General features: G+C 36.5%; 1 protein-coding gene across 4 annotated transcripts in view; it reads left to right on the plus strand.

Annotated features, from left to right (window-relative positions):
• The window catches only part of CCDC138 (coiled-coil domain containing 138), a 108,483-nt gene extending 81,357 nt beyond the window's left edge, over positions 1–27,126 (plus strand). For 2 of the 4 annotated variants that reach the window (XM_077768566.1, XM_077768567.1), the window contains exons 13-15: positions 1,546–1,722; positions 20,103–20,241; positions 26,641–27,126. In XM_077768566.1, coding sequence (XP_077624692.1) covers positions 1,546–1,722; positions 20,103–20,241; positions 26,641–26,806 — 482 coding nt within the window. In that variant the 3' untranslated portion in view covers positions 26,807–27,126. The remainder of the gene's footprint in view (positions 1–1,545; positions 1,723–20,102; positions 20,242–26,640) is intronic. The other 2 variants (XM_077768568.1, XM_077768569.1) reach the window with 2 other exon arrangements.
• The last annotated feature ends 245 nt before the right edge of the window (positions 27,127–27,371 follow it).

Raw genomic sequence — 27,371 nt, forward strand, 5'->3', positions numbered from 1 at the left:
GAGAAATGTGATCAGGGGAGGGTCAGAGAGAGAGAGAGGGAGATGCAGAATCTGAAGCAGCCTCCAGGCTCTGAGCTAGCTGTCAGCACAGAACCCGATGCAGGGCCCAAACCCACGAACTACGAGATCATGACCTGAGCTGAAGTCGGACACTTAACTGACTGAGCCACCCAGGTGCCTCTCTTATGTATTTTAATGTGTATGTATTTTGATTCTTTCCTAGGTATTTCATTCAGGTTATCCTTGGCTTTACCTTCTTTTTTTTTTTTTCCCAATAATAAATAACAGTATGTATATTTTATTATTTATAATTTAAAATTTTGTTAATTTAATNATCCTCGCCAGCATCTAGAGTCTCGGCTTCTCATTCTTAATAGTTAGGCTCTTAAATTACATCTTTATGTAAACTGATACGGCAAAGATGAAATGTAACACATCAGCCAGAAAACAGTAAATTTTTTAAATGTTTATTTCTGAGAGAAAGAGAGAATGAGTGGGGGAGGTACAGAGAGAGAGAGGGGAACAGAAGATTGAATTCAAAACCACCAGGTCATGACCTTAGCCAAAGTTGGATGTTCAACCAAATGAGCTACCCAGGTGCCCTGAAGACAGTATAATGGGCCAATTCTGTTATATTTTCTGTTTATATTTTGAAAGCATTCTTGAGCCTTCTTTAAACAAATCTCAGGAGAAAAAGTAACTCACCAGTATTTGAACAGCATGAACAGGTTTTTTTTTTTTAATACCTTTCAATAGCATATTTAAAGAGGTTACAAAACTGAAATATTCTTATACATTTAAAAGTGCAATGTTAAATTGTTTTAAAAGTACTGATTGGGTTGTTCAGTGTACTGAAATATAAAAATATAAGTATCTTAATATCTCATTCTGGTTAAATTAGTCTCAGTCCTAACTTTGCAAGCTTCCCAGTCATCTGTAAAACATCTTTAAGAGAATTCCAGGGATTCTGATTTAGTGGGTGCCATCATAACATTGGCCTTGATAAAACCTTACTTCATTAATGGCAGGTGTATCACAAAAAGCAACACATCAGAGCATATTCAGTCTTCTCAAGTTGTCTTTCAGTGGCTGTTTAATCTTTATTAAGAGACAAAAAATGTCCTTTAAAAGTTTGCATAAAGTTACATTTTGAAGCAAGAAAATAGCGATAAATATAATCTCTAAAGCTAGATAGAGATTAAAACACTTTTGGAAGCATATGATAGTTATCAAATATTGAAAATAAACATTACTTGTGGTGTTTACTGTTAAACATCAGCTGTTTTCTTATAATAAAAAATAGAACTTATTGTTGTTTTGGTGTTAAAATATGAAGAAAAATTACCCTATCATAGTGTAATTCCTCTTTCCCTTTCAAACATTTGAATCCTCACAGATTCTAAATTTAGCCAGTAATCTCTGGTCATTTAATTATTGTTTCCCTTTTGAATTTAAGTGATGGTATTTTCTTTTTTTTTTTTTTTCCTGATTACCAACTACACTCCTGACCGATAATGGCAGTTGATTTTACATATCATTTTTCAGCTGACTACCTGGCTCAGGCATTTGATTCTCTGTGTTTGGACTTGAAGACAGATGACGGAAAAATTTTGTTTTTGGAGTATCAAGCTGTTCCAGTAATACTAAATCATCTGAGAATATCCAGTAAAGGACTCCTCTCCAATGTCATTGACAGTTTACTTCAGATGACAGTGGAATCTAGTAAGTTTTAAAGTTTTTAGATACACAAAGAAATGACAGTAGGATGATTCTCCTCATATGTTCTGAATGTATAACTCTACATAGCAGACATACTATATTTTATAATAGAAATGGTTAAAAAGTACTTTTGGCAGCTGTATAATAGAGTCATTAATAACATTCCAAGGAGTTTATATGTCTAGATTTCCACTAACTTAGCACAGTTTCCAGTATTCACTTATCTCAATTATGTAGATATACTCTGTATTGTTAGTCATGTTTCGAGCTTTTCTGTTCTTCCCTGTCTGATCATTCTGACAGATCTAACCCTTTGTTCCCTGTTTGCTCAGAGGGAGTGAGATGTTCAAGTGTGTTTCCAGCTAAAGTGAGAGTAATGACAAAGCCATTCATTGCCTCTTCAAGCTTACTGTTTTTGTTGGAGTGTTGCGGGCTGGTGGAGCACTCAACTCTATATATGACTACTCTTTTTCATGCATATTTGTAACATTTGTAGCCTGTGGCTTTATTTTACCTTTTTTGGGCTTTATATTGGTATGACAAGTTCGTTAAAATTACTATTGATGGTTCCTAATTTAGCCCTGGTGTGTATGGGGATGTTGAACATAAATATTTTCATTTGCTTTGGTTGGTATTGCTCTTTGAACCTCAAGTAACCCCTTAATTTGTAACAAGGAACCATTTTGCCTCAGTAATTCTTTTTCACTTGTAGTTTTTTTTCCTTCCCTATTCCCTCTTCCTTCTACAGCACTTCTAAAAATGAAATGTTTATGCCTTCCAGAAGGTGGAAACTAAAATTGGAAAGCCATTGCTCAGTATGGTAGTAGGCAGTCTGTGGAACTTGATGCTGCTTGTGGGCGAGTTCCTAACAGCTGGGTGTAAAGCATATTTATATTTCTTTTTTTTTTTTTAATGTTTTATTTATTCTAGGAGAGAGAGAGCGTGAGCAGGGGAGGGTCAGAGAGAGAGGGAGTCACAGACTGAAACAGGCTCCAGGCTCTGAGCTGGCAGTCAGCACAGAGCCCGACGTGGGGCTCGAACCCACGACCCGTGAGATCATGACCTAGGCGAAAGTCGGACGCTTAACCGACTAAGCCACCCAGGCGCCCCATTATACTTATATTTCTAACTAGGTATATTCAGTGTATGGTTTCACATTTTCAATTCATTTTATATACTTTCTGGTTTTTCCTTTACAACATCCCTGTGAAGGGTCTGTATAGAAAAACAGGCCTAGAAAAATTAGGTAACTTGTCCATGGTTTCCATAGCGAGGCAGAGGTAGGACTTAGACTTGAAACCAGGTCTCTGATTCTAGATATAAGAAGATAACATTCTAATGTTGCACTGTGATTAGGTTTTCCAGAGGCTTTTTTCCTGCTTCAAAAGGTGAAATCTTCTCCCACGTATTTAATAATTTTAGCTGTTTGTGACTGTTGGGGGTTTTGCTACCTAGATAAGTAATCTCAGGAGTTTGTATCTTTACTTACTAATATAAGGTATAGAGCAAAAAAGTGAAAAAATTACTAAAATGAGACACAGACACCAAAGACTACTTGTTTAAAGTGGGTAGATTTACAGTTAAGTTTCATGGGATTTTTCTTGAGGAGAAAAGAATTTTCCCAGATGCAAATGTGTATTTGTTAGAAACAAATCTGTCTGAAAATGTCTAACAGATGAAATCTTTCATCCAAAGGAAAACTAAATACAGTTTTATGAAATAGTGGGCCTACTTGGGTGAAATCACTTTGTGGCACCATAACATTCATATTTGGAGAAACATAGTAGATAAAAGTCAACAGGTATTCAGTTCATTCACTTAGGTTTTCCTTTGTTCAAATTATGCTCAAATCCAAGGTTATCCTTTCTTGTTCAAATTGAGTAAATAAAGCAATTTCTAATGTGGATTGCTAGAAAGACATGTCATTTTTAGTGATGGGAAGCTATTGGAAGATTAGAAATGAGTAAATCTTTGGGGTGCCTGGGTGGCTCAGTCGGTTAGGTGTCCAACTTCAGCTTAGGTCATGATCTCATGGTTCATGGGTTCGAGCCCCACATTGGGCTCTGTGCTGACAGCTCAGAGCCTGGAGCCTGCCTCATAATCTGTGTCTCCTTTTCTCTCTGCCTCTCCCCCACTTGTGCTCTCTCTCTCTCTTTCTCAAAAATAAACATTTTAAAATTATTTTTAAATAAAAAAAGGAGTGAGTAAATCTTTGATAATCTGAGGCATATTTATTTGCTTAATATGTATTTCCATTTTTAATATAAATCCAGTTAACCTGATGTTAGGCAAAGAAATTTATTGAAGGAGTTAAATGAAAGATCAAAATATAGCAAATGCCTACCTGGCTGTTGGGTTTATGTTCTGTTTTTTCTAGATTTGAGATGAGAAACTGATTTCAACATATACATAATTTTCACATGTCACTTTTAAAGGTTTTTTATTTATTTTGGGAGGTGGGGAACAGGGAAAGGGAAGAGAAAATCCCAAGCAGGCTTTGTGCTGTCAATGCAAAGTCCCACATGGAGCCTGATCTTTTGAACCCCGAGATCATGACCTGAGCCAAAATCAGGAGTTGGATGCTCAGTTGACTGAGCCACTGAGGTAGCCCACATGTTTTTTAAGTTCATAGGAAAAAATTGTTAGAAAAGAAGTCTTGTTGGAATGGATTTGCATATGGCTTATCTCACACAACTAATGAGCCTTGGTGGCCAGCTGTGCATGAGATGACATGTTTCAAGCATTGTGTTTGCAGCACTTTGCTGAGCCTTATGGCTTCCTTCAGTGTCCATTTAGGGCTTTGGAGCAGTGGGCTGGAGAAAGGTGTCAGTAGACCAAGCTCTAGCTTGGGAGTACTCAAAGTGCTTAGTACTGGTTCTCTAACACAGGTTAGTATAGAAATAGTGTTTAAAGCCTGTGTAGTAGTTGTCAAATTACCAATTTTATGCCAAATTCAGTAATAATTTAAAACATTTGGAATTGTGAGGCCCCTGGATGACTCAGTCCATCCTGATTTCTCAGGTCATGATCTCATGGTTGGTGAGATTGAGCCCTGTGTTGGGCTCTATGCTGACAGCGCTGTCACAGAACCTATTTGGGATTCTGTCTCTCCCTCTCTCTGCCCCTCCCATGCTCATGCAAAAATAAATAAATTAACATTAAAAAAACACATTTGGACTCTTATTTTGTATGTTTTATTTCATTTCTAGTGTTTATTAATGGTATTGTAAAAAGATAAATTTTAAAAGTTTACTTGAACAGACAACAATTCCAGTGGGGTAGCACCAAATTTGCAAATGGTTGGGGTGCTCTGCCCATGGGGCCTAGGGCAGAGGTTTTTATAGAAAAGGGAAACAAAACAAAAAAATTATTTAATTGGCTTTACCTTTAACATTTGCTTTGGGAAAATTTAGTTATTTAGCCATGATGATAGTTTTTGTTGAGGTTCATTTTCCTAGATTTGAGAAAATCTAGTTGACTGTTGATGATTAGTTTTTCTTGGGTTTCGTTTTCGATGAAAGTGCATTGACTGCTTTAGAATTTGATTTGTTTAGGTAGGGTACCTTGCTAAAGACATGAGAGCTCTTCAATCTAATAGCCTCTTTGTTTAACTATTTTAAACCATATTTTGTTAAAGTGTGTTACATTCTCTGTGCTAGATTGGAAATCTCAGACTGGTCCTGACCCACAGTAATCTGAAGAGCAATAGGACACTCCATCTCTACTTGAGACTTCATATTAATCTGTGTTATAGTTTGTATTGCTATAGAGTGATGGTTTTTCTCTTGTCCCCTTGTGCTTTCACCGTAGATTCATCTTTTCAGATATGAGAAAATCATTTCTTTTTTTTAATTGATCTAGATCTGTTTTAAATTTTTAAATGTTTATTCATTTTGGTGAGAGGAGGAGAGACAGAGACAGAAAGAGCTGGGGAAGGGCAGAGAGAGAGGGAGACACAGAATCCAAAGCAGCTCCAGGCTCTGAGCTGTTAGCAGAGAGGCCTCAAACTCCTGAACTATGAGATCATGACCTGAGCCAAAGTCAGACACTTAACCGACTGAGCCACCCAGACGCCCCTAGATCTATTTTATTTTAAAATGCATTTCTTTGAATGTAAATTAAAACTGGTACATTGATTTACCTTTACATATGAGCACCTTTTTTTTTTTTTAGATTGATGGCTTCTCAAAATATCTCTTTTGGGTGTGAATGTATATCATATAATAACTTAGTAATGTTGCTTTTAGAAAATTACTTTGTGGTTTCTTTTTTCTTTTTCCTGTCAGTGGTTAAAAGCTATTACTCATCTGGGTTTATCTGGGTAAGAACTTGAGTCTTATTTTATTTCAAAGAATACTTTCCTTTTCTTGTCAGACTTAGTTTAAATAGAGGGATTTAAGTTTGTATTTGTATTATTTAGTTCATTCTGTTTTGTGGCTAAACACTGCCTTGTCTAAGGTAACATGTTATCATTTAACACTTGAATGGCAACAATGTTTTGGGTGTGTGTATATATATATATATATATTTTTTTTTACAAATAGTTTATTGTCAAGTTAGTTTCCATGTAACATTGGATATATTTTCCAGACACTTTTTAAATTTGATTTTTATTATAAAAATAATAGAAAATTGGAAAACTATAAGCCAGAATAAAAATCTTACTATCCAAAGATATGTTGGATGAATATTATATGAATATTCATATGAATATTACTTTCTCTAATTTTTGCCCATGAATAATTTTTATGATGTTGGGTGTTTCTTTTCTTTTTCATTGTTTAACATGGTTAAATTCTAGTGTACATTTAGTTGTATCAGTCTCTGTTTATCTGTCTAAAATATCAAAATACAGAAAAATATTAGGCTATTTTGCAAAGAAATATACTTGAGTTCTGTTTAAATTGTGAATATATGTTAAAAATATAGTAAAGATAGCACAGAATTATCAAATACTTTGGACTATGCTACATGCATTAAATTTGTTCTATGGATCTAGAAATTATTTGTTTATATTTTTTAGTTTGGTGCTATTTTTCATTGGCAGTTTGATTTTTCCTGATTTGGGCAACATTATTTCTTCCTTTTTTGCTGTCATTCTATTCTGTTTTTATTATTAAGGAGATTAAAGCAAGGGTAATTTCAGTGAAAAAATAAATGTGATATTTCCAACAGTGTACAACTTAGTAGTTCCAACACTGTTGGAAATACCATACTAATGCACACACCCATGTTTCTAGTCATGAATCCTAAATGCATACAACCTGTTTTCTCAGTTAAAAGCTTTCAAATGAAAGAATGTTCTCTATAGTGAATCGCCATGGGAAGATTTGTTCTTAATACTGAAGAATATATAATAATTTTTTTAAGTCTAAAAGAATTTGACACCCCTCTTAATTCCACCACCTTGATAACACATAGTGTGCATATTGCCTGATATGTATTTTTTACATAGTTCCAATCATAATATGCATACTTTGTTTTATAAGAAATACATATTCATCATAGAAAGATTAGAAAATACAGATTTATCATTCAACAAATATCTGTCTATAGACTGCACATTTATCCCTGGCACTGAGTGGGGCACTAGGGATGCCGCAGAGAGCAAGATAAGTAAGTCCCCTGTCAACATGGAATTTTTGGTCTAGTTGACTTTTGTCAAATTCCTGGTATACTTGGGATGATAATAATACTACTATCATAGAATTATAAAAATGGTAAGGGAGTTAGCCATGCAGAGGTTAGGGAGACTGTTCTAGGGAGCAGAAACCTCTAGAGCAAAGACGTTAGGGTTTTTAGTTATTAGGTGTTAGGTATGGTATTTTCAAGACACAGCAGGGAAGCCAGTGTAGCTGAAGCAGAGTAAGTGGGCTAAGTAGTAGAAGAATCAGAAGATGGAGTCTGGTACTCATTCAGAAGGGCCTTGCTATCCATTAGTAAGACTTGGGGACTTTTATTCACTAAAATGCCTTGAGCTTTGGGGGCACCTGGTGGCTCATTTGGTTAAGTATCTGACTCTCAGTTTCAGTTCAGGTCATGATCTTACAGTTTGTCAGATGAAGCCTGATGCAGGCATCAGGCCCTGTGCTGACAGCATGAGGCCTAGTTGGGATTTTCTCTTTCCTTTTCTCTCTGCTCCTCCCCCACCCCCAAATAAATAAACTTAAAAAACAAAAACAGAATTCCTGAAGCGTTCTTTCCCTTTCTATTCCACTTTGTTGCATGTCCTGTTATGAACTTTTTTGGGTATATTTCTGCATAGCCCTTATTTTGTTGCTTATTTTCATCATATTCATGTATTATGTATTTATGTAATATTCATTTATTATTGTTACCATGTATTAAGATATTTCTTGTGGGAAGCTTGTATGAATTTTGATTAAAAAATCAATTCATTGGCCTTCCATCCCAGTATAAAAGAGCTTTCAAGTAGTTTGTGGTCAGCCCCTTGAGGGATATGTGGCATAGGGCACTGACCTAGCAGCCCCTTGCATGTCCTTTTAAAGTCTACTTAAGAGTCAGTTGATGTTCACATGTAGCTCTACATTTGATAGTGGTTTCTGAATGCTGTCAGATTTATAGCTGTATTATAAGTTGCATAACTGCCTTAATGATGTTAGCATTCCCTAGTCCAACAGTATAAGAGACTGTTTTTTGTTTTTTGTGTTTTTTTTTTAGATACAAGCTTGGCTTTCCTAGTGTAACACCAGATGACAATGAACCCTTTTTTGGTCAGGTTTTAGGTTTGTTTTATATATAGCCTGTCTTGAGGAAACTTGTTTCAATATTTTGTGACAGCAAAACAAACAATTGTGTATGTTAAGGAATAAAATCCCATCTGCCAATTAGTATAATAGAGGTAGCCAAGAAGAAATCAAATAAATGTACAGATAATGAATATACTATTTTTATTTTTTTTAATAAGAGTTCTCTGGGTATTTAACTTAAGGAATTTTTTTCAACATTGTGTTTATTGTTTAATTTTTTGTAATGTTTTTCTATTTTTGAGAGAGAGAGACAGAGACAGAGTGCACGTGGAGGAGGGGCAGAGAGAGAGGCAGACATAGAATCCATAGCAGGCTCCAAGCTCTGAACTGTCAGCACAGAACCTGACACGGGGCTCGAACTCATATGAGATCATGACCTGAGCCAAAGTCAGACACTTAACCAACAGAGCCACCCAGACACACCTGTGTTTATTGTTTAAAAGATAACACATTCACATAGCTAATCGTTTCAAAGGTACAAAAGTGAAAAGTCTTCTTTCAGTGACTGTTTCCTTCCCTTGAGAAAATAATTTAACTAGTCTTTTCCAAATTATTTCATAGGTGTACTGTGTCTCTGTACACACACACACACCCGTTCTTATTCTTTCATTTTTTTTATAAGAATGTTAGCATGCATATATTTTTGTATACATACACACGTGCACACACACATACCCGTACTCTTTCGTTTTTTTTCAAAAGAATGTTAGCATACATTCATATGTGAATAGCATGCACACTGTATGTTATGAAAAATATATCTTAGAGATCTTGTTATTAGTACATAGTTTCTTCAATTAAAATTTATTCATTTAAGGTGACCATTGATGTGTTAACCTTAAAAAATAAAACTACCAGTTAATTCTACGAGCAAAAATGAGTTTATTTGGTAATAGAGAATTGGAATCCAGGACAAGCACGCTACCACAAAACCACAGGCAAGACCAGAGAACAAAGGAGAGGCATGGTCTCCTTTGAATATAGGAAAGTGGTGGTGGTGGCTGGGGAGTTGGGAGGGTGGGTGGATGGGGGGGGGCTGTTATAAACAAAAAGCTCATCTGAGTTAACTGGGATTTGGAAGTATAGGGGCTTTTCATTGGCTGAGTTGTGACCATTTCTCATTGGCTGGGCTTTTGCTATGGAAGGAGGAAACCTTCCTCCTCTTGGCTTAGTAAAGCAGTATTCATGTGCAAGGTGTATCTCTTACTGTTGGGTCTGCAATTGATCACATGTGTTAGGGCATGAGAGCGTCCCCTGCTTGTCTTCTGACCCCATTCTAAATGAGATTTTCTTTTATTAATTTTCACAGATACTTGGGTTGTTTCTAGGCTTTTGCTAATGCAAACAGTGCTTCTCTATACAAACTTACTTATACAAAAGCAAATTTGCACATGTGGAGCTTATCTGTTAGGATAGATACCTAGAAGGAAGAATAGATACCTAGGAAGTAGAATTGTTGGATCAAAAGAAAATTTATCAGATTGTGAGAATGACATGGAGTAAAAATTAGGTAAAATAACAAAAGAAAAAGAACAGGGAAATCAAAGACAATTACAAAATTGTTCATTTACTTTGTTTATGTTTTACAAAATGCTTTTTTCTAATACTTCATAGTTCAGAGACTTCAGAATTGAGTATAGACAGGTATGGTGATATGGATAATTGAGGCAGTTCTTACACCCCATACCCTTTTCTGTATGTGACTATATCCTCTCTGCCACTTACCTCTTTGCACCTTCTCTCCCCACTCCTAAATCCAGCTACCTGGTACTCAGTATAGTGTATTGAACAAGTGAAGGGAGCCTGTTTGCCCAGCTAAGACAGCAATACTGCTGACATGGAAACTGACTTTCTGAGCTTCTTGGGGGTTGTTGCACAGCAGTCTAAGTACAGGAGGTGGTTTGGGGGCTTCCAGATAAAATGTTTTCCCCAGCTGATAATCTGTACCCACTAACTCCCCATTTCTCCCTCCCCCCCAGCCCCAGGCACCCACCGTTTTACTTAGTATTTATGATTTTGACTACTGTTACATACCTCACGTAGGTAGAGTCTTACAGTATTTGTCTGTTTGGGACTGACTTAAAATCACTTAGCTTAATGTCCTCATTATCCTTCCTTTTTAAAGGCTGAATAATATTCCATTGTATTAATATGCTACATTTTATCAATTAATCCGTTCATGGACACTTGACTTGCTTTCAACTTTGGCTCTTGTAAATAATGTTACCATGAATGTGGGTGTACAAATATTTATTTGAGCCTGTTTCAAATTTTTGGGGGGTCTTTAAAATAGTTTTTAGTGATCAGATGTGAGAACAATAGTCATCAGAGTGAACAACAATGTTTGAAATTGTACTGAGATTAAGACAACACTTTAAAAAAATAGCAATCAGAACTTGGTTTAGGGGACAACTGCATGGCTCAGTGGGTTTAAATGTCTGACTTTAGCTCAGGTCATGATCTCGCAGTTCATGAGTTCAAGCCCCCCATTGGGCTCTGTACTGACAGCTTGGAGCCTGGAGCCTGCTTCAGATTCTGTGTCTCCCTCTCTCTCTCTGCTCCTCCCTACTCATGCTCTGTCTCTCAAAAATAAATAAACATTAAAACAAACAAATGAAACATGGTTTAGGTTATCCCCAAAGCAGATTCAGCTACCAAAGCAGCATGTAGACTGTTTTCAACATCTGAATTAATTGTAGTTTAAAGTGTCAATAAATAAATAAACTTAAATATTTTTGAAACCAATTGTGTTATATATTTTCAAAGAGCTAAAAGAAAACACAGACAAAAGAAATCAGGAAAACTACGTATGAAGAAGTGAGAATTTCAACAAAGAGATAGAAATTATAAAAAGAACCAAATAGAAATTCTGGAGCTGAAAAATACAATTACCTAGTTGATAAAACACTAGACAGGCTCAACAGATTCAAACAGGCAGAAGAAGGAGTCAGTGAACTTAAAGACAGAGCATTTGAGGGACACCTGGGTGGTTCAGTTGGTTAAGTGTCTGACTTTGGCTCAGGTTATGATCTCATGGTTCATAAGTTTGAGCCCCACGTTGGGCTCTGCACTGTGTGGAGCCTGGTAGTATTTCTCTCTCCCTCCCTCTCTGTCTCTTCCCTGCTCATGCATGCATGTTCTCTCTCTCTCTCAATTAATTAAAAACTTAAAAAAAAATTTAAAGACAGGGCATTTGAAGTGCTTGAGACTGAGGAGTAAAAAGAAGAAAGGATAAAGAAAAGGGAACAGAGCAGACCCTAAAGGACTTAGTGGGACATCGTTAAGTAGAGCAATATAGACATTATGGTAGTCCCAGAAGAAGAGAGAGAAAAGGGTGGAATAATCTTCCCCTTCATATTCTATTTGAAGAAATAATAGCTGAAAACATCAAATTTGAAGAAGGACATGATTTTACAAATCTAAAAGGTTCACCAAATTCCAGAGCTCAGTGAATTTCAGGATAAGCCCAAAGAGCCTACAGTAAAAACACATGATAATTATACTGTCAAAAGTCAAGGAGAATCTTAAAAGCAGCAAGGGAAAATGTGTATACATAAAATGGAATATTATTCAGCCTTAAAAAGGAAGGAAAGTTTGATGCCTGCAACAACCTGGGTGTACCTGGAGGATATTATGTTAAGTGAAATAAGCCAGACCCAAAAAGAAAAATCTTATGATTCTACTTATACAAAATACCTAAAATCATCAAATCTATAAAGAGTGAAAGTAGAATGTTGGTTGCCAAGAACTGAGGGGACAGATGGAAGTGGGTGTTAGTGTTTAATGGGTGCAGTTTCTGTTAGGAATATGGAAAATTCCTGGAGATGGATGGCTGCACAACAATGTGAAATGTACGTAACAAAAACTGTGCACTTAAAAATGGTTAAATTTTAACCGACTAAGCCACCCAGGCACCCCGAGCATCCACAATTCTTGATCTCAACCCGGGTCTTAAGTTCAGGCCCTGTATTGGGCACCATGCTGGCTGAGGAGCCTACCGCCCCCCCCCCCAAAAAAAATCATTAACATTAGGTAAATATTATTTCAGACATCTTTCTATTGTGTACATATGAAAATATGGACGAATGGATAAACAGATTGAAATACTTTAGAGAAATGGGATTTATTATATATGTTACTTAATGAAATCTATTTTTTTTCAAGTTTTTATTTAAGTGCCACTTAGTTAAGGGGCGCCTGGGTGGCTCAGTTGGTTAAGCATCTGAGTTTGGCTCAGGTTGAGATCTCACAGTTCGTGGGTTCAAGCCCTGTGTCAGGCTGTGCTGACAGCTCAGAGCCTGGAGCCTGCTTCAGATTCTATGTCTCCCTCTTTTTATGCCCCTCCCCCACTTGTGGTTTGACTCCCTCTCTCTCTCTCAAAAATAAATAAACATTAAAAAAAATCCAGTTAGTTAACATACTGAAATCTATTTAACAGGAAAGATGAAATGGATTTGAGTTATATTTTATATCAAACATTCCTTCTGTTAAGAACAAGATAAAGAGCATTGAGTCTCTTTTTTCTTTTTTTATTATAAAATAACATAACAAAATTTATCATTGTAGTCATTTTTAAATGCATAGTCTTTTAAATACTGTTTTCAGTTTTAGACACTGCTGACTGTCTTGACCAGCCAAAAAAGATGAAGACATCAGCAATAGTGTACTTTCAATCTCCTCTTCCTCCACTTCTGAGTTCTTTAGTTACATTATTTTTTTACATTATCCCAGTTTATGTTTTTAATTCTGTTCTGTGACCATAATTTGTACATGTGCTTCATATTAGTTTTCTACTTATTACTTTGCTTTATATTAGTTTTCCATTCAATTATATTCACTACTCAAGACAAGTCCCTTTACTGTCACTTCTACATTTCTTTGTTCATCATTTTGAATAAGATCTTAATTGTTCCTTTCCCCATGTGTGTCCCACACACCACCCCTTCCCCATTTAGGAAGTGCTTTGTGGGGTGCTGAGTCATTTCATGTTTGAAAATGATAGCCTTTTAACAAGATCTTGCCTGAGTAGAGTAAATTTAGATCTCCCTTTCTTTTGTTCAAAACTTTGTAAACCATGCTTTTACTGTTGCAGAGAAGTCAGAGGACAGCCTGATTTTTTCCTTGTTAGAAGGAATTTATTATTATGCTTGGTTGGCTAACAACTATTTTACCTATGAAGTTTAGGGTATATATTGCTTTTGAATGTACTGCAGCATATTTTCCTGGCTCACTGTTGGGCTCTTTCAGTCGGCAGATCCACTTTCTTTGTTCATGTAGTATTTCATATATATATAGTTGACCGCTTGAACAGCACAGGTTTGAACTGTTGTCTGTCAACTTTTTTTAATGTTTATTTTTTGAGATAGACCAAGAGTGGGGGTGAGGCAGAGTGGGGGGTGGTAGAGGATCTGAAGCAGGCTCTGTGCTGAGAGCAGCAACCCCAATGTGGAGCTTGAAACTCATGAACTCTGAGATTGTAACCTGAACCAAAGTTTGACACTTAACCAACTGAGCCACCTAGATGTCCTGAACTGTGCCTGTCCACTTCTATGTGGATTTTTTTTATAAATACAGTATAGTACTGTAAATGTATTTTTCTTCCTATGATTTTCTTAATATTATTTTCTCTAGCTTTATTGTAAGAATACAGTATGTAATGTATATAGCATACAAACCATGTATATTCAACTGTTTCTTTTTTTTTTTCTTAAATAGTTTGTCGTCAAGTTGGTTTCCATATAACACCCAGTGCTCATCCCAACCCGTGCCNATTGATTTGCAAATATTGAATCAGCCCTGTAACCCAGGAATGAAGCCCATGTTATCTTGGTGGATAATTCTTTTTATGTGCTATTGGATTCGATTTGCAAGTATCTTGTTGAGGATTTTTGCATCTGCATTCATCAGGGATATTGGCCTGTAGTTCTCTTTTTTTGCTGGGTCTGTCTGACTTGGGAATCAACGTGATGCTGGCTTCATAAAATGAGTCTGGATGTTTTCCTTCTATTTCTATTTTTTTGGAATAGTTTGAGAAGAATGGGTATTAATTCTGTTTTAAATGTCTGGTAAAATTCCCCAGGGAAGCCATCTGGCCCAGGGCTCCTATTTGTTGGGAGATGTTTGATAACTGATTTGATTTCCTCACTAGTTATGGGTGTGTTCAGATTTTCCATCTCTTCCGGTGTGAATTTTGGTAGTGAGTTTCTGTTTAGCAATTTGTCCATTTCTACTAAGTTGTCCAGTTTGTTGGCATATAATTTTTCATAGTATTCCCTGATAATTGCTTGTATTTCTGAGGGGTTGGTTCTAATAATTCCATTTTCATTTATGATTTTGTCTATTTGAGTGCTCTCTCTTTTCTTTTTGAGAAGCCTGGCTAGTGGTTTGTCAATTTTGTTTATTTTTTCAAAAAACCAACTCTTGGTTTCATTGATCTGTTCAATTGTTTCTTTGGTCTCTATGTTGTTTATTTCTGCTCTAATTTTTACTATTTCTCTTCTTCTACTGGGTTTGGGGTGCTCTTGTTGTCCTGCCTCTAGTTCCTTTAGGTGAGCTGTTAGGAGCACTGGGCATTATATGGAAACCAACCTGACAATAAACTATTTAAAAAAAGAGATTGACAAAAAAAAACAAAACAAAAACCTCTCTGTCAGAGCCGAGGTTTTTCTCTTTCTCCAGGAACAGTTTTATGAGCAGTTTCCACCGCTCTTTCTTTTCCCCTCGACTCACCACAGCTCCCCTCCATGTCTCCGTTCACGGCCCACTTTTATTTTCCCCAGTTCACACTCACGTACTTAGGAGGTTGCTTTCCCAGTGCACTCTGTGTCTTTCTCTTCCCAAACTCCTGGGGCTCAGTGTCCTATGGCTTCAGGCCTTCTCTGTTTGAGAGATGGATGCGAGCGAAATGCACAGACCTCCCTACTTCTCCCCCATCTTGCCTCTGGCTAATCAACTGTTTCTTACTGGTAAGAGTTCCAGTCAGTAGTTTGCTGTTAGTTGTTAAGTTTGGGGGAGTCAGAAGTTACACACCGATTTTTAATTGTGCAGGGGGTGGTCAGCACCCCTAACCCCCATCTTATTCAGGGGTCAATTTTAATATATATTATTTTATTAGCTTTATATCAGGAACACCCATCATCCTTATTTTTTTAAAAAATTTTAATTAGTTAACATACACTGCAGTATTGGTTTCAGGAGTAGAATTCAGTGATCCATCACTTGTATACAACACCCTCTTTAGCCCACCTAGCCTATCTCCCACCCACCTCTCTCTGTCAGCCCATAGTTTATTCTTTATCATTAAGAGTCTTTGTGGTTTGTTTCCCTCTCTTCTCTTCCCATCCCCCAGTTCTTACATATTTATCTGTTTTGTCTCTTGAATCTTATTTTGGATCTTTTGTGGTAGTCTTCCATATATTGACTTCTTTTTAATCATTTCTTTATATAATTTGTATTTTCTACAGTTATCTCAGATTTTTATGATAGTAATATAATTTTCAGCTCTATCTCAGTTTTGTGATGTTTAAAATTTATCAGTTTTTTAATGTTGGTTTTAAATTTTTCTCTCTTTTTAAATTGTGTTTGTCATCTCTTCTTATTAGCCATGTTTTTATTAGGTTAATATAGATCTCAAAAGTCTTTTTTTTCCTAATATTTTTAATGTTTTATTTATTTCTGAGAGAGAGAGAGAGAGCATGAGCAGGGGAGGGGCAGAGAGAGAGGGAGACACAGAATCTGAAACAAGCTCCAGGCTCTGAGCTGTCAGCACAGAGCCTGACACGGGGCTCGAACCCACGAACCGTGAGATCATGACATGAGCCAAAGTCGGCGCTTAACCGACTGAGCCACCCAGGCGCCCGTAGACCTCAAAGTCTTAGGAAAACTCTTCTGTTCTTTGAGTTGTGTCTTTTATATTTGACTGTCTTGTGCTTGTTCTATTCCTTTCTTATTGATCAATTGATTGATTGACTGATGTAATATGTATGCCAGATTGCCATACTGTTTCTTTTTAAAAAGATTTTTGTAATGTTTTATTTATTTCTGAGAGAGAGAGAGAGAGACAGCATGAGCAAGGGAGAGTCAGAGAGAGAGGGAGATACAGAACCTGAAACAGGCTCCAGGCTCTGACCTAGCTGTCAGCACAGAGCCCAATGCGGGTCTCAAACCCATGAACCATGAGATCATGACCTGACCCAAAGTCAGATGCTTCACTGACTGAGCCACCCAGGTGCCCCTGCCATACTGTTTCTAAATCAATCTTGTACTTGCTTGGACCTTCATGTTCATACTCTCTTTATGTCCTCATAGAAGGCTGTGAGGCACTCTCTTCTTACCACCATATCCAACTCCAATTTTCTTTTCTCCTTTGAGCTACAGTTTAAAAGTCTTTTCCTTAATATATACATTTTTTTCTGTGGTCCATGGGTATAGTGATGACATGCTCTTAGATTTTCAGAACTGTGTTCTCACTTCTGTGATTTGACTAAATATTTTGTTTGGTTTCATTTCACCTAATTAGGAAAGTGGGAGGAAGTATGCATATCCTGTTCTCACAGAGAAATTCTTTTGGCTTCAGACTGGTTCCCTAGTGTAGTTTGTGCTCAGGAACATCATTTTCAAATTGCCTCCTGGTCAACCCTTTTTTGTTTCCCAGTCAGAAGACTGAAAAGATAACAGTAGCTATTTAATTTGCTCTTCTTCAGGTTTGGGGGTTATTAGTGAGAATTCCCAAGATTTTGTCAACCCCACTGTGTGATATGAAAGAAGGGTGGTGAAGGTATGCGAGGACCCTGGCCACACTTTAATTCTTCTCCACTCTAGAATTTTATGTTCTTATCCTAGACCATTTGCCAGCACTTTTTAAGTTTGTGAATTTGATTTTTGCCCTTTTCTGTTTCTGTTTGTATTTGGTTGTTTTTTGTAGGTAAGAGGTTTTTGAGGGAACTGATTTTTTTGTTTTACAATTTTTGATCCATAACGACTAGATATTAGGGGAGAGAAATTATCTCAATCACTAGCTTTCCATTTTAATGTAAAAATCAGTGAAGACATGGTAAGTAATTTGTCCAATGTTACATGAATTTAAGAAGACAAGTCACCTGGCCTTTTGGGCCTTCAATTTCTTTTTCCACTCTCGTACTAGCTACCTTTATTCAAGAAGTTCTTCTAAGCTTAAAAAAAATTAAAAACTGTAAAGTACCATGTTGATGAAGGATTTTGCAATTGTTCGTAACTACCATTGATTAGGTAGATACATTCAGGTAACCCATAATCCTAATTTTTCCTCATTAGTTAAGTATCCAGCATAGAAGGTACATTTCTTTGCTTTCTCAGAAATACCTGGAATGACACACTCCTCCCAACCTCTCCAGTCCTCTGCTTTGAAACAGGCCTCTTCACTTGTAAAAGAAATTAGGTGGGCTAATAAGAAAGTATGGTTTTTAAGAAAAAAAAAAATTTAAGAAAAATTTAACCTCACTCTTTTCAGTAGTGTATAGGCACATCTTATTTTCCTTCTTTGTAAAATGGGATTACTACTGGTCCTACCTCATAAGGGTATTATATGAGAACTAATTTACTGTTTCAAATCATGAAGTACACAGTATCACAGATGATAGAATATTTGTAACTTTTATTAGACGCTTAATATTCAATTAAGTAATTTTGATGCAGAAAGTAAAAGCATACACTTAAAAAATACCATAAGAATTTTCATACTTTTAAACAAAGCAGATTTATACTCTTTTAAGATTAAATACAACTGCTTCTGTTTTGTTTTGTTTTGTTTTTAAACAGAGGCTTTGTGTGAGTAGATAACTTCTAGGAGTTCAGAAAAAGTTGAAATGTTTTCTAACTAAATGCAGTGCACATTCCTGGATCAATTTTCATAGACTGATCAAAACCTGCTGTGTTAAAATAACATAGGCTGTTTTTCATCAGATTTGTTGATGATATAAATAAAATCTGTAAATATATTAGTAAATGTTAATATTCATGTATTGTAAGTTAAGGTTATAAAATTTGTCACAATGTGATTTTTTTATTCAAGTGAAAACAGATGTGTGCAACTCTTTTGAATATTGGTTTATAAATGTTCATACTCTTTATTAATGAAAGAAAAGATTCTGTAACTGAGATACACACGACGTTCACACACACACACACACACACACACACACACACACGACTTGATGAACTCAGTTTAGTCATACTTTGGGTTAGACTGCTGAAGGGAAAGTATTACATTTTTTCTCCTACTTTTTACTATATGGTAACATGCAGAGGACACATGACCATTGTCATCATGCTCCACTGCTAGCCTGTACCACCTCTCATCTTCTGTTATCATGTTCTTCTGACTTCACTAGTGTGGATTTTATTGGTTTCATTATTGAATATTTTGCTCAGTAAAGACAGTCTTTCAAGCTGTTCTTGTGGATTCAAAAAGGATGATTATACAAAGCTCTCATACTTTCATATCCTTGTATCTATGGACTTATTTATGTGAAATAAAATCCTGTATTCACTGTGGGAGTCTCTGAATTTTACAGAGGCTTTTTACACAGGAATTTAACTATTTAAAGGCCATAATTTATCATTTTTCTCTGATTTTTGCTTCTTTTCAAGTCCTCCTAATTACCAGTACTTGTGATGTACACCTTAGAAAGCGTGTTTATACATTATTGTGTTCAGCTCATAACTACTTTAGCAGAGCTTTTAGTTCTCACTATTAACAGACTTTCCTGTGGCCCTTCTGCACAGACCTCTGTGTACATCTGATTCTAACACAGGCTTAGAGGCAGAATTGCTGAATCAAAGGATATTCCTTCCAAGGCTTTTGATAGAAAATTTCCAAGTTCTAATTATTTTATTCCTACTAAGGTTGAATATGCTTTCTATATTCTGTCATGATTGCTTACTTGTGCTCTTTGCTCATTATTAAAAATATTAGGTCTTTTTCTTACTGAGTTATAAGAGCTTTTTAAAAATAGTATCAATCTTCTGGCAAATATATTACAAGGGTATTTCCTCCTATCCCTCTGCCTCAAGTTGACATTCCTCTTCTGTTTTGCTTTTGTTTTTTAGAGCTTTTTGCCTTTTGTGATTTTTTTACATAGATATCCAAATTTTCTATTTTGTAATATTTTCAATCTTTTCACCCTTTTGCTTTTATGTTAAAAAGTTATTCCCTAGCCATTGATTGTGTGGATTGTCATTAACACACAAATGAAATTCTTAAGTGTAGGGTTTTTTAAAAAATTGCTGTTCCAAAAATATTTCTTATTGATAATTGTATAAACTCAGTCTACTATTATGAACTTACTGAGGAAATGACCTTCCCCCATTCTTTCAAAATTGAATTTCTCCCAAGTACTGACTATTGGGAGTTGGATATTAGGGAAAATAATCTTATTTTTGGTTTGCATCATTCAACAAGAGCTAGCGGAGACTTTAATATTTCAAATGATATTTTTGCCCCAAAGTTTAGGTATGAAAAGAATGAAAATCCAAATCAATATTTATGAATACTCCCACATAGTTCCAGTCTATTTTGTTTTTAATTTGCCTTTTAGCTACTTCCTAACAGTAAAGCACTGGTGATTTGTTTTGCAGAATCCTTGCAGCCTTTCCTGGAAGCCTGTAGCAACACTTTATTTTTTCGTACTTGCTCTGTGCTGCTTCGAACCCCTAAGCTTGATCTTCAGATACTAGAAAAGCTCAGTATTATTCTGCAGAAACTTTCCAAAATCAAGTAAGAATTTTTCTAAGATTTTTTATTGAAAGATACATCATGTGATTATTTAAGCCTATCTGAATCCTAGACTGGTTCAGCTTTGTTTATTAAGTCATAATTTCCAATAAATGTAGAAACTTGAGATTCATAAAATATTAATGCATGTCTAAGATACATACTCAGTGACAGATGAGAACTGTCGTACTGGAGAGTATACATCTAGGAACGTCTTATTTCCATAGTTCATTTCTGCTAAACAAACTTTAAGTACCACTGGGTATGTAAAAATAACAGCAATTTTTAGCAACCAAGTGGTAGTATCAGAGTGACTTACTGCACACTGATACTCTGTAATACCACAAGTGAAAATAAAAAATATAATAAAAGTGTATTTGCAGATCCTTATTGGTGTACTGAAATGAATTCAGGGAATTAGAATGAAGCAGGCAGAAGAGACTTAAAATTATGTTTGTAACAGGGTTTCTTTTAGGAAACAATTATGGGCTTGTTATGCTACTAATTTGGATTTTATTGTGAGAATTAAGGGCTTTTGCATTTCTTCTTTCCCCTGATGCAAGCATTGATATAACCAGTTAATAAATTATAAATAAAAGACATAGATTTTAGCTTTATTTTACTAAAATTGAGGTATTTTCTGTTTTTTTCTTCTGAGGCACATTAAATATCTGTCTCATCCCATGTTTATGATGGTAAAACTGTGATTGTGGTTCAGCTCCCCTGCCCCCTCCCTTTCCCCTCACCTGTGATTTGCATGGTAGTGAACCTAGATATTTTACCAGGCCTCAATGTACTTGAATAGTAAATACGGTACATCTTAAAATTACCTTAGATATGTGCTAGTGGGCCCACATGTTCTGCTTGGTGCCTAGTACACTGTATCATACCATAGTAAGTTATTAATTGTCAAAATATAACCTCATGCATTATTAGTTTGGCACAAATGTCAGTTAAACTTACCAGTTTTCTTCTTTACTTGCAGACTTATTGGTACCATGGTTATTTTGATTTGTAATCAGTAAATTCTCAGGAAGACATGTTGTAGTTTACCTGTGGTGCCATGAAACTGCAGTAACATTATTTGGGTTTAATTCAGTCTTAGCTCTTAATTCATAGGATTATTTTTATGTAGTCCCAAAGTGCAAGTATATCCTTGAGCCAAAGCATTTTACTATTCTTGATGTGTTCTATAGCTTACATTCATTTCAGACTGAGATAAAGAGCTAGAACAGATCTCTAACAGGAGGGCTGGGAATACCTGATATTCAAGTAGGTCTTAAAGTAAATCTTCAAAACCACAAAGATGAGTTGAGGAGGCAAGATGGCGGAGAAGTAGGGAGCTCCATACATTTCACTCGCCCCCATCTCAAACGGAGAGAGCCTGAAGCCATAGGAACCCTTACAGAACCGCAGGAGTTTGGGAGGAAAAGGAGACAGAGCCCACTGAGAAAACAACCTTATAAGTGCATGAGTGCAAACTGGGGAAGATAAAAACTGGCCAGGACCCGGAGACACGGAGGGTAGGGTGGGGTGGGAGCCCCCATTGCAGGGAGATGCAGGGAGTCAAGGGAAAAAGAAAGGCTTAAACTGCTCAAAGAACTGTCCCTGTCCCTGGAGAAGAGAAAAACCTCGGCTCGGGACAGAGAGCAATCTGGTTTCCAACTGTGGTGCTGACTTTGAGCTGGACACCCTGGTCCCAGATGGCCCCAGGGGAACTGCTCCTCTGCTCTCCAGCTCCATCCGGAGAGGAAGCAGCGTGGCCTGAAACTGCTCCGCTGCTCTTCCGGCTCGGCTCGATCCCCAGTGGGGAGGCGGCGAGCTTGAAACTGCTCAGAAGGACTCGGCCTGCGGGTTTATATTTTGGGCAATATCAAAGCGCATGGACTAAGACCGAAACGAGGCGAGGCTTGGGACATAGAACACAGCCCACATGGCTACGCCCACGGCACAGGGAGATCGGACCCAAAAGAGTGATTTGCAACGCTAGGTTCGAGAAGGGACGAGGCACAATTTTTCTCCCCACAAACACCAGAGGGAGACCTCAAGGAGTGGCCTGTAGGACTCAGTGGAGGCTAAGACCTGCCTGCACTAAACCACATACATCCCCGCTAGAGAGCTGCTTTTTTTTCCCTTTTAACCAGAGCCTGGGGCAATACCAACATGGATGCACTGCCGTGATTAATTCTAGATCAGTTCTTTTTCTTGAGATATATTTTCCCTGGTCTCACTAGTAACCCTCCCCTCTGCTTCATGGACCAGTCTGGTCACTGGTTTCCTTAAAAAATCAGATTTAATCCATTCTCTAGATGTATATTCTACACCTCCACCACTACCTTTCTATCTCTCTATCTCGGTAGTAATCAGACTATACACTTTCTCTGAGTAACGTTACTTCCATTTCTTTCTCCTCTCCTTTTACGATATTCTCCTCTTTCTCTCTCTGAATTAAGCCTCTTAGGCTCTCTGCCTGGTCATTGTCCAATTTCCCTTTCTCCCTGTCCTGTCATTTCTCTTTTTGTATATACTCTTCCATCAGCACTGCATACACCATGCTCTTTATTTGTAGCTCGGAAGTCTGGTTTTTTGCTTTTAGACTGTCCCTTGTTTCTTGGGTTTTTTCATTTTTCTTTTCTTCTTTTTTTTATTTTTTATTTTTATTATTTCCTTTTCCTCCTTCCTCTTTTTTTCCTTCTTTTTTTTCTTTCTTATTCTTTTTCCATTTCAGTATGAATGTTTGTTGGCTTTGTCAGTGTGTGTGTGTGCCTTTGTTCCCTGTGTGTTTGTCTGTCTATTTTCTTTTCCAGGACACCTCAAGAAACAAGCCAATGTACACATGGTGAAGAGTCCCCAATACCACTACGAGTAGGGAAATAAAATAACCAAGGTCTCAACAAGAGAGATCAAGAGACACCATTCAAAGAACACTTCCTGAACTGACAGGCCCTGAAGAGTCAAAGAGCTTCTTTAATACAGCAGTACTCGCAGGTGCAGAGTGCATAACATGCTTTTAAAACTAACAAGAGACAGAAGGCTAGCCAAAATGACTAAATGGAAGAACTGTCCTCTAAGGAAATTCTAGGAAGAAATGACAGCTAAAGACCTGCTCAGAACAGATATAAGCAACATAACGGAACAAAAATTTAGAACAATAGTCATAAAATTAATCTCTGGGCTTGAGAAAACCACGGAAGACATTAGAGAAACTATTGTTACAAAGACTCTGGAGCTTAAAAACAGTTGTGATGAATTAAAAAATGCTGTTATGAGATGCATAATAAAATGGAGGCATCAAATGCATGGATTGAAGAGGCAGGAGAATAGGTGAATTAGAAGACACAATTAGAGAAAAAGAGGAAGCCATGAAACGGATAAACTGATCCAGGAGCACGAAGGGAGAGTTCGAGAGCTGACTGATACAATCAAACGGAACAATGTCCATATCATAGGAATTCCAAAAGAGGAAGAGAGAGAGAGGCGCTGTAGGAGTCCTTGAACAAATTATAGCTGAGAACTTCCCCAGTCTGGGGAAACAGACATTGAATTCCAAGAGGCACAGAGAACTCCCCTTAGACGTAACTTGAATCGATCTACTGCACGACACATCATAGTGAAACTGGCTAAATATAAGGACGAAGAGAGAATTCTGTAAGCAGCTAGGGATAAAAGGGCCCTGACATGCAAAGGGAGACCTATCAGAATGGTTATGGACCTATCTACTGAAACTTGGCAGGCCAGAAAGGAATGGCAGGAGATCTTCAATGTGATGAACAGAAAAAATATGCACTCAAGAATCCTCTATTTAGCAAGCCTGTCATTCAGAATGGAAAAAAAGATCAGAGTCTTCCAAACAAACAGAAATTGAAAGAATTCATCACCGCTAAACCAGCTGTACAAGAAATCCTGAGGGGGACTCTCTGAGGGAAATGTTGCAAGGAACTCAAGGTACCAGAGACACCACCACAAGCATGAATCCTGAAAAGAACACAATGACTCTAAACCCATATTTGTCAATAATAACACTGAATGTAAATGGACTAAATGCCCCAGTAAAAAGACATATTGTAGCAGAATGGATAAAAAACCAAAATCCATCTATTTGCTGTCTACAAGAATCTCATTTTCGACCTGAGAACACCTTCAAATTGAAAGTGAGGGGATGGAGAAATATATATCATGCTACTGGAAGTCCAAAGAAAGCTGGAAAGCTGTACTTATATCAGACAAACTCAACTTTAAGGTAAAGACTAACAAGGGATGAAGAAGGGGAATATAAAATAATTACAGGGTCTGTCCCTCAGCAAGAGCTAACAATTATATATGTATATGCACCAAATATGGGAGCACCTAAATATATAAAATAATCACAAACAGAAAGAGTCTTATGGATAAGAATGTGCTAATAGCAGGGGACTTTAATACTCCACTTACAGCAATGGATAGATCAACTAGACAGAAAATGACTGAAAAAACAATGGACTTGAATGACACATTGGACCAGATGGATTTGACAGATATATTTAGAACTCTACATCCTGAGGCCATGGAATTCACTTTCTTCTCAAGTGTGCATGGCACATTCTCTAAGATAGATCACATACTGGGACATAAAGCAGCCCTCAATAAATATGAAAGAATTGAGGTCATACCATGCACACTTTCAGATCACAATGCTATGAAACTTGAAATCAACAACAGAAAAAGTCTGGAAAACCTCCAAAAACATGGAGGTTAAAGACACCCTACTGAAGAATGAATGGGCCAATCAGGCAATGAGAGAAGAAATTTAAAAATATATGGAAACCAAAGAAAATGAAAATACAACAATCCTAACTCTATGGGATGCAGCGAAGGCCATCCTAAGAGGAAAGAACATTGCACTCCAGGCATATTCCAAGAAACTAGAAAATGCACAAATACAAATTCTAACAGCACACTTAAAGGAACTAGAACGAGAGCAACAACAGCACTGCAAACCCAGTAGGAGAAGAGAAATAATAAAGATCAGGGCAGGAATAAACATATAGAATCCCAAAACAAAAACAGTTGAATAGATCAATGAAACCAAGAGTTGGATGTTTCCCCAAAAAAATAGAAAATAGAAGGAAAACTTCCAGACTCATTTTATGAAGCCAGCATCCCTTTGATTCCCAAGTCAGACAGAGACCCAGCAAAAATAGAGAACTATAGGCCAATATCCCTGATGAATGCAGATACAAAAATCCTCAACAATATACTTGCAAATCGAATCCAATAGCACATAAAAAGAATTATCCACGAAGATAACATGGGCTTCATTCCTGGGTTACAGGACTGGTTCAATATTCACAAATCAATCAATGTGATACATTAGAAAAGAAAAGATAAAAACCATATGATCCTGTCGATAGAGGCAGAAAACATCCCTTAATAAAGACCCTCAAGAAAGTCGGAATACAAGGAACTTATGTAAATGTCATAAAAGCAATCTATGAGAAGCCCTCAGCTAACATCATCCTCAATGGGGAAAACCTGAGAGCTTTCCTCCTGAGATCAGGAACACGACAGGGTTGAGCAATCTCAGCACTGTTGTTTAACCTAGTGCTTGAAGTCCTAGCATCGGCCATCAGACAACAAAAGGAAATAAAAGGCATCAGAATTGGCAAAGAAGACGTCAGACTTTCACTTTTCGCAGACGACATGATACTCTGCATAGAAGACCCGACAGCCTCCGCCAGAAGCCTACTAGAACTGATCCAACAATTCAGCAAGTTGCAGGGCACAAAATCAACGTCCAGAAATCGGTTGCATTTTTATACGCCAATAATGAAGCAACAGAAAGAGAAATCAAGAAGCTGATCCCATTCACAATTGCACAAAAAAGCATAAAACACCTANGAAAAGTAAAACCACAAAGATGTGAATCATTTTGTATTAAGTAAGTGGTTATGTAGGTTATTTGGTAATTTCTTTCTGGATAAATGTATGTAGACAAGGAGGTAAAAAATATATTTCAGATTTTATTCTAACTTATTGAAAATGAAATTACTGATAATTACAAGGAGGATGTTTGAAAAGGTATTTTTGACCTAAAAGGTCAATCTGCTCCTAAGATCAAGTGTTTTATTTTTTCTAGCTATGAGGAAAAAACTATTCTCAAGCATTTTAATGGTGAATAGGATGCACTTTTCAGGATCATAGAGCATATTCTTTTTTTTTTTGAATAGTTTTCCACTTTAGTCTTCTCTTCTAAAACCTGTTTTTGTTTGCCTTGACATATTAATCCTTTAGTTACTTATTTTCTGCACTGTGTTGAAAACCAGGTGCCATTTGCCCACATTACAAGTAGATAATATCTCATTGCCATTCCAGATAAATTCCCTAAGTGTGTGCAATGAAGTTAATGTGTTCATTCTCTTACAGGAGTAATAAGAAGCTCTTTGAACTTTTTACAATTCATCTGCTGCTTCAAGAAATACAAAGGACAACTCATCCAGAGCATGCGTTTCTCTGTATTAACCTAAATTCAACTCTGTTCAATTTGGGTTTAACAAAATACAACACCTTGGCCTCCAATGCAAGTCATTAGACTGGCTTAATATTACTTTATATATATTACATATAAAATAAAAATCTTACTTGTAAGATTGTAAAGTCACCAAAGTAACTAAAAGTCTACCAAGTAAAGTTATCAGTATCATTTATCATGAAAAATATAATTTTTTTAACTCTTAAAATGAAATCTATAGAAGCTGTGGGATTTTTGGACTGTTTCAGTTCAACTGAGATAGTAGTTACTAATGTACACAATGGAATTGCCAGAATTAGTGACATTGGGTTACTTTTTATAAGAGTGTTTTCAGAAAATTTTTTAAATTATGTGATTATTTGGAATAAAATTGGTGTTTATATGGGAAAGAAGATTAGATCATGTTGTCATTCTTTCTCAATATATCAACAGTTTCCACTTTCAGAAGCAAAAGTACATAATTTTTAACTGCCATCCTCATATCACTTTTATATATATCCTAGATTCACAAAAACTGATTTTTTAATTGTGCTGTTCACAGAGTGCATAAAGAATTTTTTCTATTTTTATTTTTTCCAAAATAATCATCACCAAACTATATGTGTATAATGGAAGGGTCTTTTTA

This window comes from Crocuta crocuta, unplaced genomic scaffold (assembly GCF_008692635.1).
Source record: "Crocuta crocuta isolate KB4526 unplaced genomic scaffold, BGI_CrCroc_1.0 scaffold788, whole genome shotgun sequence".
Taxonomy (NCBI): domain Eukaryota; kingdom Metazoa; phylum Chordata; class Mammalia; order Carnivora; family Hyaenidae; genus Crocuta; species Crocuta crocuta.